This window comes from Varanus komodoensis, unplaced genomic scaffold (assembly GCF_004798865.1).
Source record: "Varanus komodoensis strain SLA01 unplaced genomic scaffold, ASM479886v1 scaffold7_3, whole genome shotgun sequence".
Classification (NCBI taxonomy): Eukaryota; Metazoa; Chordata; class Lepidosauria; order Squamata; family Varanidae; genus Varanus; species Varanus komodoensis.
This window is the reverse complement of record NW_025336480.1, coordinates 21,298,491-21,312,166: the sequence shown is the minus strand read 5'-3', so window position 1 is coordinate 21,312,166 and position 13,676 is coordinate 21,298,491. Positions and strand designations below refer to the sequence as shown.

The 13,676-nt window shown below is 48.7% G+C and overlaps 1 protein-coding gene across 3 annotated transcripts in view; it reads right to left on the bottom strand.

Annotated features, from left to right (window-relative positions):
• The window catches only part of MEIS1 (Meis homeobox 1), a 171,159-nt gene extending 159,286 nt beyond the window's left edge, over positions 1–11,873 (bottom strand). Inside the window, exons 1-7 of one of the 3 annotated variants that reach the window (XM_044454147.1) lie at positions 11,740–11,755; positions 9,900–10,587; positions 7,810–8,036; positions 6,026–6,167; positions 5,487–5,537; positions 4,632–4,682; positions 3,155–3,301 (exon numbers count right to left, since the gene is read on the bottom strand). In XM_044454147.1, the coding sequence (XP_044310082.1) occupies positions 3,155–3,301; positions 4,632–4,682; positions 5,487–5,537; positions 6,026–6,167; positions 7,810–8,036; positions 9,900–9,911 (630 nt within the window). In that variant the 5' untranslated portion in view covers positions 9,912–10,587; positions 11,740–11,755. Of the gene's footprint in view, positions 1–3,154; positions 3,302–4,631; positions 4,683–5,486; positions 5,538–6,025; positions 6,168–7,809; positions 8,037–9,899; positions 10,968–11,739 lie in introns of those variants that run through there. The other 2 variants (XM_044454148.1, XM_044454149.1) reach the window with 2 other exon arrangements.
• Positions 11,874–13,676: the final 1,803 nt, after the last annotated feature.

Below are 13,676 nucleotides of genomic sequence, written 5' to 3'. Positions count from 1 at the left end.
CTTTCAGCGACAGGGTTTGCGTAAAGGGCACACATTCCAGGCAGAAATGAGCCTTGACAATCTCTCGTTAGAAATTAACTACGGCTACCAGGGCATGCTTCTTGGACCCCTTGCCTCTCTCATTCTTTCTTTAGGTGCCCCTGAGCCGTTCCCCCGACCGCTACCGCTGCTTTCCAAGGGCCGCCACCGCCATCCCCCTTCAACGGCCTTCTCCATCTACTCTCCAAAGTGCCTGCCTTTCCCGCACCCCGCTCAGGGCAGATGAGGCCCAGTGGCCCCTTGGCTGCCGCTCCGCTCCCGAATCCCAGAAGTTCTTCCCCAGGCAGCCCAGGGTGTCCCTGCAATGTCACAAGCGAGCTCAGTCAACGCCACCTCCGCCGTCGCCTGTAGCACAGCGCTCGTCAGAAGGGGGCGCAAGCTCTGAAGCTGATCCTCTCTGCTGCCTTGCCGAGGCGCCCACGTCGCCTTAGGTTGCAGGCCGCTTACAGATGGGCGGCGAGCCACCCCTCTCCTTGCCTGGCTGACCTGGCAAAAGAGGATTTCTAGATCTCGCTCCCCCCACCCGGCGCTTTTTCACATGAAGAAAGGAGGAGCCGCCTTTTGTTGCTTATGGCAAAGGCAAAGGCGACGAAACTCAGTACACTCTAGAGACAAAGGGGTTAATTAGCTAACTAGGCACCACGGCTCGCATAACACCTGAAGGGGATCTGCATTTGTCGTCAGCAGCACAGCCTGAAATAGACAACGCAACACGGTTGCAAACTGGTTGGGCCACATTCATAACAAAGCGAGAGGACCTCTTTCTCTCTCTAGACCCGGGAAGCGGCAGATCAGACCTTACAGGGGCGATCTGCGAAAAGCATGTGCAACAGCCCTTGCAACACTCGCTGCACAGTGGGCAAACAAGCCAGCGGCGCGCACGCGCAATTCCCTCGCTCGCGCGCGCAAGAGAAAAACCTGTAGCGTCTCAGTTGAACTTGAAGGTGGTCCTTCCTCTATATTGTGCTAAAAGTCACGGGAACCTACCCAGTCCACGCACGGCTTAAACGGCTACGAAAATGAAAAAGGTGGATTTTAAGCAGCCCATCTCTCATCACCCAGTTCAGCTTTTCTGCCTGAAGACACAAGAATGCGACAATGCGGAGATGCCCCATTAAAGCAATGGTCCAGTCTCACTAATAGCGACAACACAACTAACAAAACTTTAGAAGGCAGACCAGTTTTGTCTCGTCGTTGTTTTGCCAACCCTAAATATGATCGAGATGGATATTTATATTGTCATCATTGCGACTGAAAGCAAGTAAGGGATGTGGACAGGGAAGGAGGATCTCAGTGAATTAATATCATCAAACCCCAAGTTCTTATCTTGAAAAACCAGCAGCAGCAGCCCACAACTTCACTTCTTTCGCTTTCACTGGAATAAAATAATGATTCCTTGGGAAAATGGGGTATAAATCTTCATTTTGGAGGCAATTAAAGTGTTGATTTCATTCATGCCCCTAAGCGATTCTTGTAATTTGCTCAAATAGCTTTATGTACCAAGCACTCCGGAGCTTTTAGAAACCCATTTTCTAGTTAGACTTGTTGGATTGCAATTTTTATTCAACAACCGTTCCCTGAGCTTTCCTTATCTAGGGCTGAATTTAACAGCTCCTGAGTTTTACACATTATGACAAAGGTTCAATGTGCTGGTGATGCTGCTTCTCGGGTAAGCACCTCCTAACCATGGCCCTGTCGCTTCCCAGAGTGCCAGAAGAGCAGCTGAGAACTACACCCCCCCCCCCCCCCACAGATTTTATCTAGGATCGATTTGGATATTTCTCCAAAGAGGTAAAGTACAGAAATAGTTGCAACTCTCCGATTTCCATTCCCTTTGTTTCAGAAATTCAAATTTTGTCAAGGAGATTCTGAAAAGTTCATGACCCCACACACTGCTTTGCCATCACATTTATAGCACTCGGAAAGTATTTCTTGAGTCTCATCATGCCTAAGCAAGAACACATCATGAAAAACAAGGCATCCAGTGCAACAGTGAGGAGTACCTTCACCCAAAGTGATCTCTAAATTGCCTCCTGACATCAATTCTCCGTGTTCTTGGTCACAGCAAAGCAAAGACACTGAGGAAACCTGTGTCTGCTTAACTGCCCCTTGATTTTCCCACAAAAGGAAGCTCCAGAGCCACAGCCTGGTTGCTTTCAGGACTCTAAATAGAATTCTTCAACCTAACAGATCATAAAGAAGAAATAACTTTGCCCAAGGAGTTTGCTTCCCACTTCCTTTCAAAGGGAAACAGCAATCGCTACTGAACAACCACTAACACCCAAGTCCAGCAGTCACTAATTGCTACGTTAAGAAGCATTGATTAGTGAACATCACCTCCCCTATTAAACCCCAAATGACACTTTTGTTTTCCTTAAAAAGAAAGCATAACTTCATGGGCATGGGACATTTCTCATGTTGCCGTTGGATTGGGCCTACCCTATGCATTAATGCAGATGTCCCAAGTAAAGAGTACCAAACATAGACAGACAATTTGGAGGACCCACAAGATTCTTCTTAATGTCATGCTTTTATTATTTATTTTTCTATTAAGTCAAATAAAACCCAGAGTCTTTGCAGCAGGCAAGCTTTGCACAAAGCAATGTTCACTGAGCTCTAAAAGCGTTCGGCCAAGGAAAACTGACAAGACAGGCTAATGAACCGTAGAGACAGGAAGAAAATAGCCAGCATTTGCTAGATTTCAAACCCTCTCTGTCTTCTTTCTCTGGACCACCTATCTTGGATTTTATTATTTCTCTTTCCCTCCCACCCCAGCACCCCCATCATTCCTTTACCCGGAAGCCTACAATTCATGACCAAACACTTCGATTATCATTAAAAAGGGAGTAAATAAAATAAAGACAAAAATTAAAAGCGACAAGGAACAGGTCAAGTTTGCAGGCAATGCTTTTACAAGCTCGTTTTGCCAGGTCGAATCTGAGAGCATGCCTTAATGAAGCAATAATAGCCACATTATTCAAAAATTTTCATTTCGATGGAAATTTATCTAAAAGGGACTTAATCATATGCAAAGAATAAAAGGGGGGCGTAGTGACCCAGGGAGCGATCTGCATACAGATTTGAACCACCATTACAAGACTGGGGATGACCATACCTGATCTGTTAGATTTGCTGATCTTGTTATGTCTTCACTGTCTGATTTTGATCCGCCTTCTCTATCGTCTATCACCAAATCGATAGGCATTTTTCCTTTTAAACAGCTAATATATCGGTGGCAGAAATTGTCACACAATTCGTGCACCTACATTATAACAGAAGTAACAAAACCAAAACCAAAATATAATCAAGTGCAGGTTAAGTGAAATTGACAAGAGCAATCAATCCCCCCTTCCATTTGCAGTCCCTGACATCAAAAGTTCTAAATAGGGGGAAACGCACTGCAATTATCCCCTTGAGACGCATCCAGAATTAAGAATAACTTTCTTTTCTGGCAAAATAGAGATATCCCAGAAAATTGACAGTGACAAGATGATTCACAGCCTACAACATATTCAACACCCGTGTTAAATTCATCTGCTCTCAGAGCTGTGACTATTAGTGAGGTGACCCGCATGGGTGACATTTAAGGTAAACTAGTTAATTTCATCCAGTTATATCATCACAAACCTTTTCCAAAGGAGTTTGAGAACACAAAGGAACTCCCCCCCACCCAATTGTACAGAAAGCTGAATGCACTACAGTGAATTACATTATATCTATCCATGACCTTAAATTCCGAGGCACTGTAACCTACCTTGTAAGGCTTTCCATTGTGAATGGGTCTATTTTAACCTATTTCTTGTAGAGCAAAATCAGTCCACTTACTACACTTAGATAAAATGCCTAGAGTGCTTGTTTCCCTCCCACCCCCTCCAAATGTATTTATAAATCTCTGGTGGATGTTTATTTTTAGGGCAAGGGGCAATTCTCCAGTAGTCCAACAATCAATGACATACACAACTCCACTGGAACCCTGAAATACTTCTAATCCAGTGCTACTTGCATTCGGATGGGGCATTATTGCCATTATTATTGTTATTATTCAGAAATTTTAACAGAAAACTCGGATTAGCCAGTATTCCATTCCCTTCATCTTGGGGAGAGGGAGGGGGTTGTCCCATTCAAGAGAAACAAGAAACTGACACATCTAGCAAATCTGGCTTGTTTCTGCAAAACGTTACAGGACAATCTGTGCCCTGTGTGTGACCCCGCAGATGGCTCAAAAAGGGGGGAAAACCACCCTACAAAACTAACTGAAAACTAAACGAAGTACCTTGACAGAAATAACTATCCTCCAGGAACCAGACGGAAGAGCAATCAATGCTCCAAATATTATGGAATAGAGAGAGGCTTGGCAGCTATTGATACAAAGGTAGTAAAAAGGGATACAAGGCCTGGGCATTTGTGATCCAGATTTTTAGTGGCTGAAATTGTAATTAAACTGCGAAGAGAAATGGACGCCATGATTGGTCTTGACACTAATTACCAGAAAGAAAGACATTTATGCAAATTCTGTAGAAGCCTCAACTTCATGAAACGTTATGGGGTGGGGTTAGGGAGTGGAGAGGCAGAAGGGAGGGGGGGAGAATTACCTTCTCTAATTCCAGCAGATGAAACCTTAATACTTGTATGGCTTGAATCATCTGCAAAGACACAAAACAACATGAGTCTCTGTTTCTGAGTTAGAGGTTCTTCACAGCCACCCTTTGCTTCCACTACCAAAGCAGAGATGTATCTGTGTGATGTGTGTGTGCATAGATAGATAGATAGATAGATAGATGTGTGTGTGTTGATTTATTACAATAATGCTAAAAATTAATAGCAGTGACTTTGTACACAGTTTAACAAGAAAAGCTTTCAGGTTTTTATTTTTGATCACTATTGCAACAAATTGGCTAAATTACACAGATCATAAAGATTTCTTTAAGAAAGTGCAATCTATATCGTAATATTGCTGAACCAATAGCCCCTGGAAAATCTGGGGTTGGGATGGGGGAAGTGAGAAATATTTCCAGTGTGTGTTAGTCTCTCTTCCTTTTAATATATAGCATTCATTAAAAAAATAGTAAGGTCAGCCTGGCTCAGATTCTCTTCACCCCAAATCGCCATTTCCATTTTCCAGAAAGTTGCATCAAAAGCAGAGAAAAGATATTTTGACCTTTCTAATATACTGATATAGTTGCAGTCAGATAAATATAGGCAAGTGTTAGGCGCTAAGCAAATGCCCTCTCCCACCCCACCCAACTTTGTCTTTGGGTTGAGTTTTCCGACTGTGTGGTTGCCCCATGGCTCCAATCACATGGAATTCCAGTTAAAAAGCTCTAAATTAGACTTTTCCACTTTGGACTTTTCTTCTCTTTTTTTAGAGAGAGAGGAAGAGAGAGAAGACTGGCCTCTCTAAAAAAACAGAAAATACATTATCGAAGAGATGTCGTTTGAACTCTTACCAAGTTATCCAGTTCGGGATTAGAAGAAAATAAGGGTTTCTCTGCTCGGATCTAAACAGATGACGAGAAAGTCCGGAAAGGGGAATAAAAACAAGGAAATAAAGAGAGGTTTGAAATATGGAAGGAGAAGAGGTAAAGGCATCATTATCTCTTCCTGCTTCATTGCACCGTGAGGTCCATTATGCAACCTTCCGTGCAAAGCTCGGACTGCTGGATTTCACAGGAGCCCTCCAGCGAGGGAAAGCGAGGCGCGGAGAGGACTGCTCTCCTCAAGCCAGCCGCGGCCGCCAGCGTGAGCTGCGCCGCGGTGCGCATTCCGCGGGCGAGCGGCCTTCCCGGGGCTTCCTTGGGAAGGGGCCGGGGGCGCAGGGGCTCGCCTCCAAGGGAGCGTGTGGGGGGCCTGGGCCGAGGGGTGCGATTCATCGTCGGGGCGGGGGCTGCCGAGGGGACGCGTCCCCAGGAATTCGTGCTGATTCGTCCCATCCCGGTGGGTGCAGAGGACGGGCGCAAGGGGCTCGCGTCGAGGCTCGTTTTCTGACCTGTTTGGCGAACACTGCTATGTCTTCGTTGAAAGACTCTGAGGAACAGACATCGCCTCCCGCCACCCCGGGCTCCCGGGGAGTACACGTCGCTAATTCACATTTCTCAAAAATCAGTGCTAAGAGTGGGAAGAGGGGGTGTCTGCAAGAGAAAGACAAGAGTCACCAAACCAAGACACATCCCGCGCCCGCACGCGCCCCCGCCTGCCCGCCCGCCCGCCCGCGGGGCCGCCCGATCCGGAGCTCGGGGGGACGAACGGCGAGCCCACCCTCCAAGGGACGCTGTGCGGCGGCTGCCTGCCCTCGACCCGCGCCTCGGCTTGCGCCCGCCTCGCCAAGCCCAGCTCACGTCGCGGGATCCGCAGGCCCCGAGCCGCGGAGGATGCCCAGCTCCCAGGGCAGGCCCCGCACCGAGGGCTCGTTCGCGCTAGGTGCAGCGAACACCAATCCCGGATCGAGCAGCCATTTTGAATTAGCCTCCCCCCTCCCCATCTGCCCCCACCCCTGCAGACAGATTTAATCGGAGCTGAGCGCCGGGGAGCGGAGAGATGGGCCGGGACGCCAGCACACGCCGCCGGGCGCCCGAGCGGGCTCCGCGGATCTTCCCCGCCGGGAGCCGGTCTCTCAGCTCAGCGGCCATCCGTGCGCCCAGCCTGAGGGGCTGCGGCAGAGGCGCCCCTCACCAACAACCCTGACGGGTTAGATGTGGCTCAGCAGCCGCGTGTCTCCAGTTGCACGAGACCTGCGCCTCGCTAGCAAACCTGCTTGAGGTCTGAGAGGTGGAAGAAATCCCCGCTCCCGTGGATGCAAGAGGGGCGCGGATGGATCGCTTCGGGCGGGGGAGAATAAACAAGACCATTAAAAAGCGAAATGAAATTAGACCCTTTGCAGCGATCCCTTCTCAAACCGGTGAAGTTGTGGGGAAAGGCTGTGAATCCATTTGAAGTTATATCCCGGGAACAAATCATATCCCACAGCCTAGAGCCTATTTTTAAAATTCCCGCATAGGAGAGGCTTCAAACACAACCGAGAGACTTGGGGTGGGGTGCACTTCTGAAACTGGCCATGAAGCTCTCCTTTCAAATAAAACATTAGATTTTACAGGAGCTTTGCCTGCTGGGTTAAAAAGAAAGAAAGAAAGAAAAAGGAAAAGCTTTCTTTTAGTAAAGAAAGCTGAAAAGGAAGTATTTCTTATTCCTCAACTCTTGTTACAATGACGTACTTTTAGACAGACACCCTTGGTGTTTTGTTTTTATTTTTCCTGTCCTAACATTTTCTTTCTTTCAAACTCAGACTACACACAAGACTTTGCAATCTTTTCCAAAAAGTTGTGGTCAGAATAATCAAGGGACATTTTCAACCCTGACTCCCCTCGTATATATGTTTGGAAGTTAACGAATTATATATATGAACACAAGAGCTTTCTCTCTATCTGCCTTTCTCTTTCAGTAGCCAATATTTGCAATGTGTTTTGGACTTTTTTGGGGGGAGGGGGGCATTTCTGCACAGTGGCTCACATTCCCTGCAATTTTCTTCGACAACTTATTTCTGGGGGAATCTTTTTAACTTGCCGGCCTGAGACAGGTTGCCAAGAAGAGGCAATGCATGAATCTCTCCGGTGCTTGCACTGCATCCTCCCCGTGCTAAGCCTCGGAAGTCCCAGGTCATTCCGCGATCCGGGGCAATGGTGGCTCGCCTCTGGCCACAGGGAAGGAGGGGAAGAAGGAAGGGGGAAGGAAGGCGCCCGACTCTCTGCTAATGAGCCTGATGCTCGCTGTACCTACCCATAAATGGCATCTTTATCTCTCTTTAAAGCGTCATTGACAGAGGAGCCCATGCTGGGGGGCATGGCGTTGGTGTGAGCTGTGTGCGGGTACTGATGGGAGTGAAGCGGAGGCCCGTGGTTCAGGTGGTGGACGGGCTGCATGGATCTGGCGGCATGGGGGTCCCCGTACATGGTGCTCGGGATCCCCACTCCATCCATCCCACCGTAATGGGGCAGATCGTCGTACTGCATAACAGACAAGAGGAAAAGAAAAGGGTCAGAGCGGAGGCCAGTCCCTCGGAGGCGCGCGGCTGCAAGCGCGTGTGCGTGCCTGCCTGCCTGCCTGCCGCCTGCCTGCCTGCGTGCGTGCGTGCATGCGGCCGAAGGGGGGAGGCGAGGCGAGCCGAGGCGAGGCGCGGGGCGCCCCGGAGAGCCGCTTCCCGGCCGGGGAAGGTGGCACGGCCGGGGGCGACGCGAGCGGCCTGGCGCTGCGCTGCGCTGCGAGGCCGTGCGAGGGGTGCGCGCCCCGCCCGCCCGGCGGAGGGTCCAGCTCCCGTTAACTTTGCAGCAGGCCTTCGCAAGTCTGTCCCTTCCGGGCTCCTGGCACACACAGCATCCTCGTGCAAAGGCAGAAGTGAGCGGGCGGGCGGGCGGCGGGCTTCCCCGGTGCCCAGCTCCTCAGGAACACATGCTGAAAAGCTGCCTCCCGCGGCACGCTTCCCCCGGCAGAAGTCAAAAGGAGGACACCTATTATTAACACGTGCATTAAGACGGCCCTCCTTCATTTGCGAGAGGTTTCCCTGTGGGCTTCGGTTGTGGATGCCAACAGCCCCAAGTGGAGGACCTTCTCTGAGGTTTGAAAAGGTACTCTAAAGGTAGTTTTCCGAAATAGAAAGCAGCCATTTAGAATCACTACCTCAAGCAGGGATTTGGGGCTGGTGCTAGTTTGCGGGTGCTGATGGGGACAGAAGTTTCTCTTTTGCATAATGGGCAGAGGAGAGAATAGTTTGATTCATCTGAACTTACCCTGTCCTGAACTTTCCTACTGTAAGGACGCCAGTCACAAACAGCAGTCCTTAAAAACATGTGTAACAAAGCTTAAGCTAAGAATTATTTCTCTCCCCTGCCACTCCGGGTGGGTTTTTATTTAATATGTTCTTTAGGATTCCCCACTACCGACACTAAAACTCTTTTTGCTGCTTACCCTTGTATCTGCTCTGAAAAGCTCCACTTATAGTATCTTTCCTCTTTAATACCAGGAGCCAGTTATAATTCTTCAGGTGAGTGTGTGTGTGTGTGGTTGGAGTGAAGGGAAACACAAAAATTCCCATTTCAATTTATTAAAGACAAATATAAGGGAATGGGGAATTTGGGAAAAGTCTTGACAGCTGCTTGAACTGTAAAGGTAAATGCAAAAAGAACTGTAGAGTAACTTTCTTTTCCAACTTTCACACTAGAGGGGACATTGCCAGTTCACAACTGTTTCCCTAAACTGGTAAACTTTTTCTGGAGAGGTGCTGGGGAAAGTTTTATTTCACAAAATAATGCCTTGTGGTTCTGGGCATACATACATGGAGCAGTTTCTCTAAATTTGTACATATGAAAACATGTTCAAAACAACTTCTTCTATGGAATGTACGGGCTACTCTGGTTTTCTCTCCCCTTCATATTTATATTTATAACTGTATTTTACTTGTGCTTTTTAAAAATTGAGAATATATTATTTACATGTCTCTTAGGGCCAAAGTCATTGATACACTATTTAGAATTACAAGTTGCAAGAAATCTAAACCGAAAAACTTGCATTCTGTTTCAAGGCTGCATGCAGTTAACATTTTTTTCCGGTAAGTGGTTAGTGGTACAAATTAACAGGTCCAAGGACTTCCATGTATCCTATCCCTACCTATAGGTAGGGTCTATGCAATTAAAATATACAGTCCTCTCAAAAATACTGATGGACTTTATACTATACAGTATCTAACTCCCCCTCCCTCGTGTATTTTTGAGAGAATATAAAATTCCCCCCCACACCCAGTAGTGTCTCTTAGCTCCACATCTCAATATTATATTACTAAGAAATTACGATTTTATTAAAAAAATAATACATACCCTCTGCGCCATCGGCCTGCTTCGCGCCCTTCCTTTTCAACTTCTAATATATCCTCTTTAAGGCCAGTGTGAAAAGAAACAAAATGGGCTGTCCCCCACCCCCCACCCCCAAAATAAAGGGAAAAAAGAATCCTCTAAAGTCGCCAGTAGCTTGAGGAGCCGATCAGAGTCTTCAGCCGGGTGGGTCTCACAGAAGCGCCGCGATCGTTCAGCATTAAAAAAAAAAAAAAAGAGGAAAAGGAAAAGGAAGGAGCTTCTCTCTTCTCCTTCGTCTTCTCTTCTTTTCCTTCCTTCTTTCCTTCCTTTCTCTCACACTCTTCCTTTCTGGTTTCCAAGACAGCGGCAGAGAGAAAGCAAATATCCTTTTCCCCAAATCAGTTTTTTAAAGTGCCTCTCAAACCCAACTACCAACTCGCATGACTTTTTGCCACTCCAACTGTCAATCAAAGGCGAGCTTGTCAAGGTGGTGAATGAATGATGAGAATCCGCCGTGTGTGCTTCCAACTGCTCAGGACACCTCAAATGTTAACATCAAAAGCAGAAAAGGTCTAAAAGCTTCCTTTCTTCCTTTTTTTCCTCCTCCTCCTTCTCTCCCTTTCTCTTTCTCCCTCGCTTGATTCAGTCCTAATTCCTAATCAGATTTTCTCTCTTCCCTCCGTGCAACTGGAGAAGCCTAGAGGAAGAAGGTCTGAGCGAAAAAAAGAAGAAGAAAAAAAAGAAGAAGAAGAAGAAGAAAGAAGGGAAAGAAAGAAAAAAGGAAAGCAAGAAAGAGAAAAAGAGAAGGCGGTCTGAGTTTGTCTTAAAGGAGCCACGATCGATGCTGCCTGCTGCAAGTCCCCTGTGCGTGTGTAAAGTGTGTGTTGCACACAGGCGGAGAGGTGGATTTGGACCAGAATGCTGGAACCCGGAAGTAGTGGTGGCCATAACAGGTCGCGTCTTACACAATGCAGCGGGCTGCATCAACTAAGCTCGCAGCGCAGGGGTGGGTTGGGTGAGCCGCAAGGCAAGAAAGAGCGGCTGGGAAGAGCTGCACCGAGAGGCTTCCCCATTAACAAAACACACACACACTCACACACACTCGCGCGCGCTGGCTGGCTGGCTGGCTGGCTGGCGGAGAGGCGAGGAGAGGAGAGGCGAGGCGAGGAGAGGAGAGCGAGGGGAGCGAACAATGACTGCAGCCTCGCCGCGCGGGTCTGCCCGGCTCGTCGGAAGATTCCCACCCCGCCCCGTGCCTTCCAGCCTCTTCTTTCCTGCCCTGCGACTCACTTGGCGGTGGAGCGAGCGAGCGAACGAGCGAGCGAAAAGGCGCTCGCTGTTGTTGGCGGCGAGGGGCGGCGGGGGGGGGGGGCTCCCTTTAAACCCTTCCCAGCGGGCTTGGGGCATTTGCGTCCGTGCGTGTGTCTGCTTTTTGCTTTTCGCCTGCACGGGGGACCGTATTTTTCTCCTGCCTGTTTAGCGTCAACGTTTTGCTGCCTCTCCGGTGCTTAGAGCTTTTCCTTCCTCCCTTCCCTACACCCCTCCCCCTTTCTCTCTTTCTCTCCCTCGCTTAGTTCCCAGGCAAGCCAGTGGATCTGTTTCTGTGACTTCAGAGTCATCGATCGCCTATCTTTATATCATTATTCTGGTTACTCTCATCAAAGGACAACAAGGGGCTGCTCTGGTGAAACACGCGCGCGCGCACCCACACATATATCCGCGCGCGCGAGCGGGCGCGCACCCGTGCACACACATACATACGCGGCGGCTGTCTGGTGTGTGAGCTCTCCCCTTTCCCGCCGCCCCCTCCAAGCCCGCAACCCGCCGTGTCACATCTAGGACACATTCAAGCAGCGCTCCTCACCACTCTCTTTAGCAACCTCCGAGGCTAGTGGCCATTTCCTTTGTCTAGTAATAGTGACTAATTTCTATTTACTCCTCGCTCTGTAAAGCCAGATCTCTTGACTGGCGCCTTGACATCGCAGGACTTTTCAGCGTCTCGTTTTCGTTCAGGACCGTCTTCCGTGAGCAAATACAAAGGCAAACCAAGTTAAGGGACAAAAAGCCCTATTAAGGGGATGAATCCAGGCTGATATGCTCGGATTGCGCCTCTGTGGTCCGAACCCTGGCGTTTACACAAGGAGTTGTCTCAAAACCGCAACATCTTTTTCCCCCAGCACAGAGATCTCTGTGAGGCGCAGCTTTCCCCGCCCCCACCTACCCCCCTCCATTCCCTTCCCAAGTTTTAAAAACCCCACAGAAGAAGAGAGAGAGAGGGAAATCTCCCCCGCCGTACGGGAGAAAATGAGCTCACCCAAATCTCAGTAGGCAGCAGTGGAGGAGCCGTGGTCCAATCAGGATCTTCCCTGCGAAAGCCAGGCGTGCATTGGTTGAAGGGGAAATCAATTATCAAATAATCGATCAGCAGGGAGCTTCGATCTGCGGGGAGCGCCCCCTCCCCCGCTTCTCCACGGAGTACCGAAGTTCGGCAATGCAGAAAGATTGTTCACTTGTTCTGCGTTAGCACTGGCGCCGCAAGGGATTTCTTTTTTTTTTTTTTTGCTTTTTAATAAGTGTCACCCTCCTTTTGCACAAGAAGAAAGAAAGGGGGGGGAGAGGGAGAGAGTGGGGGGGGTGAAAAGGCTTTCACTTGTTTAACACTTTAAAAAACGGTAACGCGTGAAGTCCTGCTTGATCTTTACGCAGGGGGCTGTGTGAACTCATTTTCACTTCTGTCACTTTCCCTATTTAAGATGCTTTTCCGTGTCAGCATAAAGAACCCCCCCCCCCCGCTCCATTGCATCAAGTGCTTTCAAAAAGGCAAGTCTGCGGGGGGGGGGCGGTGTTCGTAACCCTATGATTGTTCGTGGCCGGGGATCTCTCTCTTTCGCACATGGCATTAAAAGCTGCAATTTGGCAGCGAATCTCCGGACGTCAAGGGCGATGATCGCGGCGGACGGCGTGCCTTTTATAGGCAGCGCGGAAAGCATGAAGTACTCCAGACTAATGTTTTAGTTTTGTCTTGTTATTGTCTTTCCAATTTACTCCTCGATTTAGAACCAAGAATTTCTGTGCTCTATGTTCTACCGCCGTGGCAATGCTATTCCTTTCTTCTGGGGTGCTCTTATGTTCCATAGCTTTAAACATAAATAAATCTTATCAGGTTTGGACCAGGCCAAATAAGACTTCTCAGAGAGAATTCTCTGCAGCTGAACTGCTGCAGTCCAAGACTTTCTCTCTTTCTCTCTTGTTTGCTGCGATTTACGATTTTTGCCATAAAGTCGTTCTTTTAAGGGAAAAGGACTGGGGGCCGGGGGATTTAAATGTGCCTTTTCAAACAGAAAGGGCATGTGTGAGAAACAATTGCACTTCAGTGAGCCGATGGCGAAGATGCATCCTAAAATATTTTCACCTAATTTTCCGTGCGAAAGGCGGTTGCCCTAAGAGGCTTATCTTACGCTATGGGGCACGGGGTACTTTGGGTGTAGATACCTGTGGTCTTCCAGAAATGTCCGCAAATGTAGGTGTTTCAAATAGACAAAGACTTGGCATTGGTCAGATGAGTCCGGAGGGTGGAGGGCACCGCACAAAATCAGACCATCCGATATTCACACCCTCAGGCCGTACGCATGAGCCAGAGGGGCAGTGGAGAATAACTCCAGGTTAAAATTTAGGGGATGCGGGTTCACTTGGGGAGAGAAAGCCCATCCCTTGGCACATCTGCCCGCGGTCCTTCCAAACTTCTTCCCCCAGTACACGCACACGCGCACCACTTTTGGGCTCACCGTCCCGCGGTGGGAT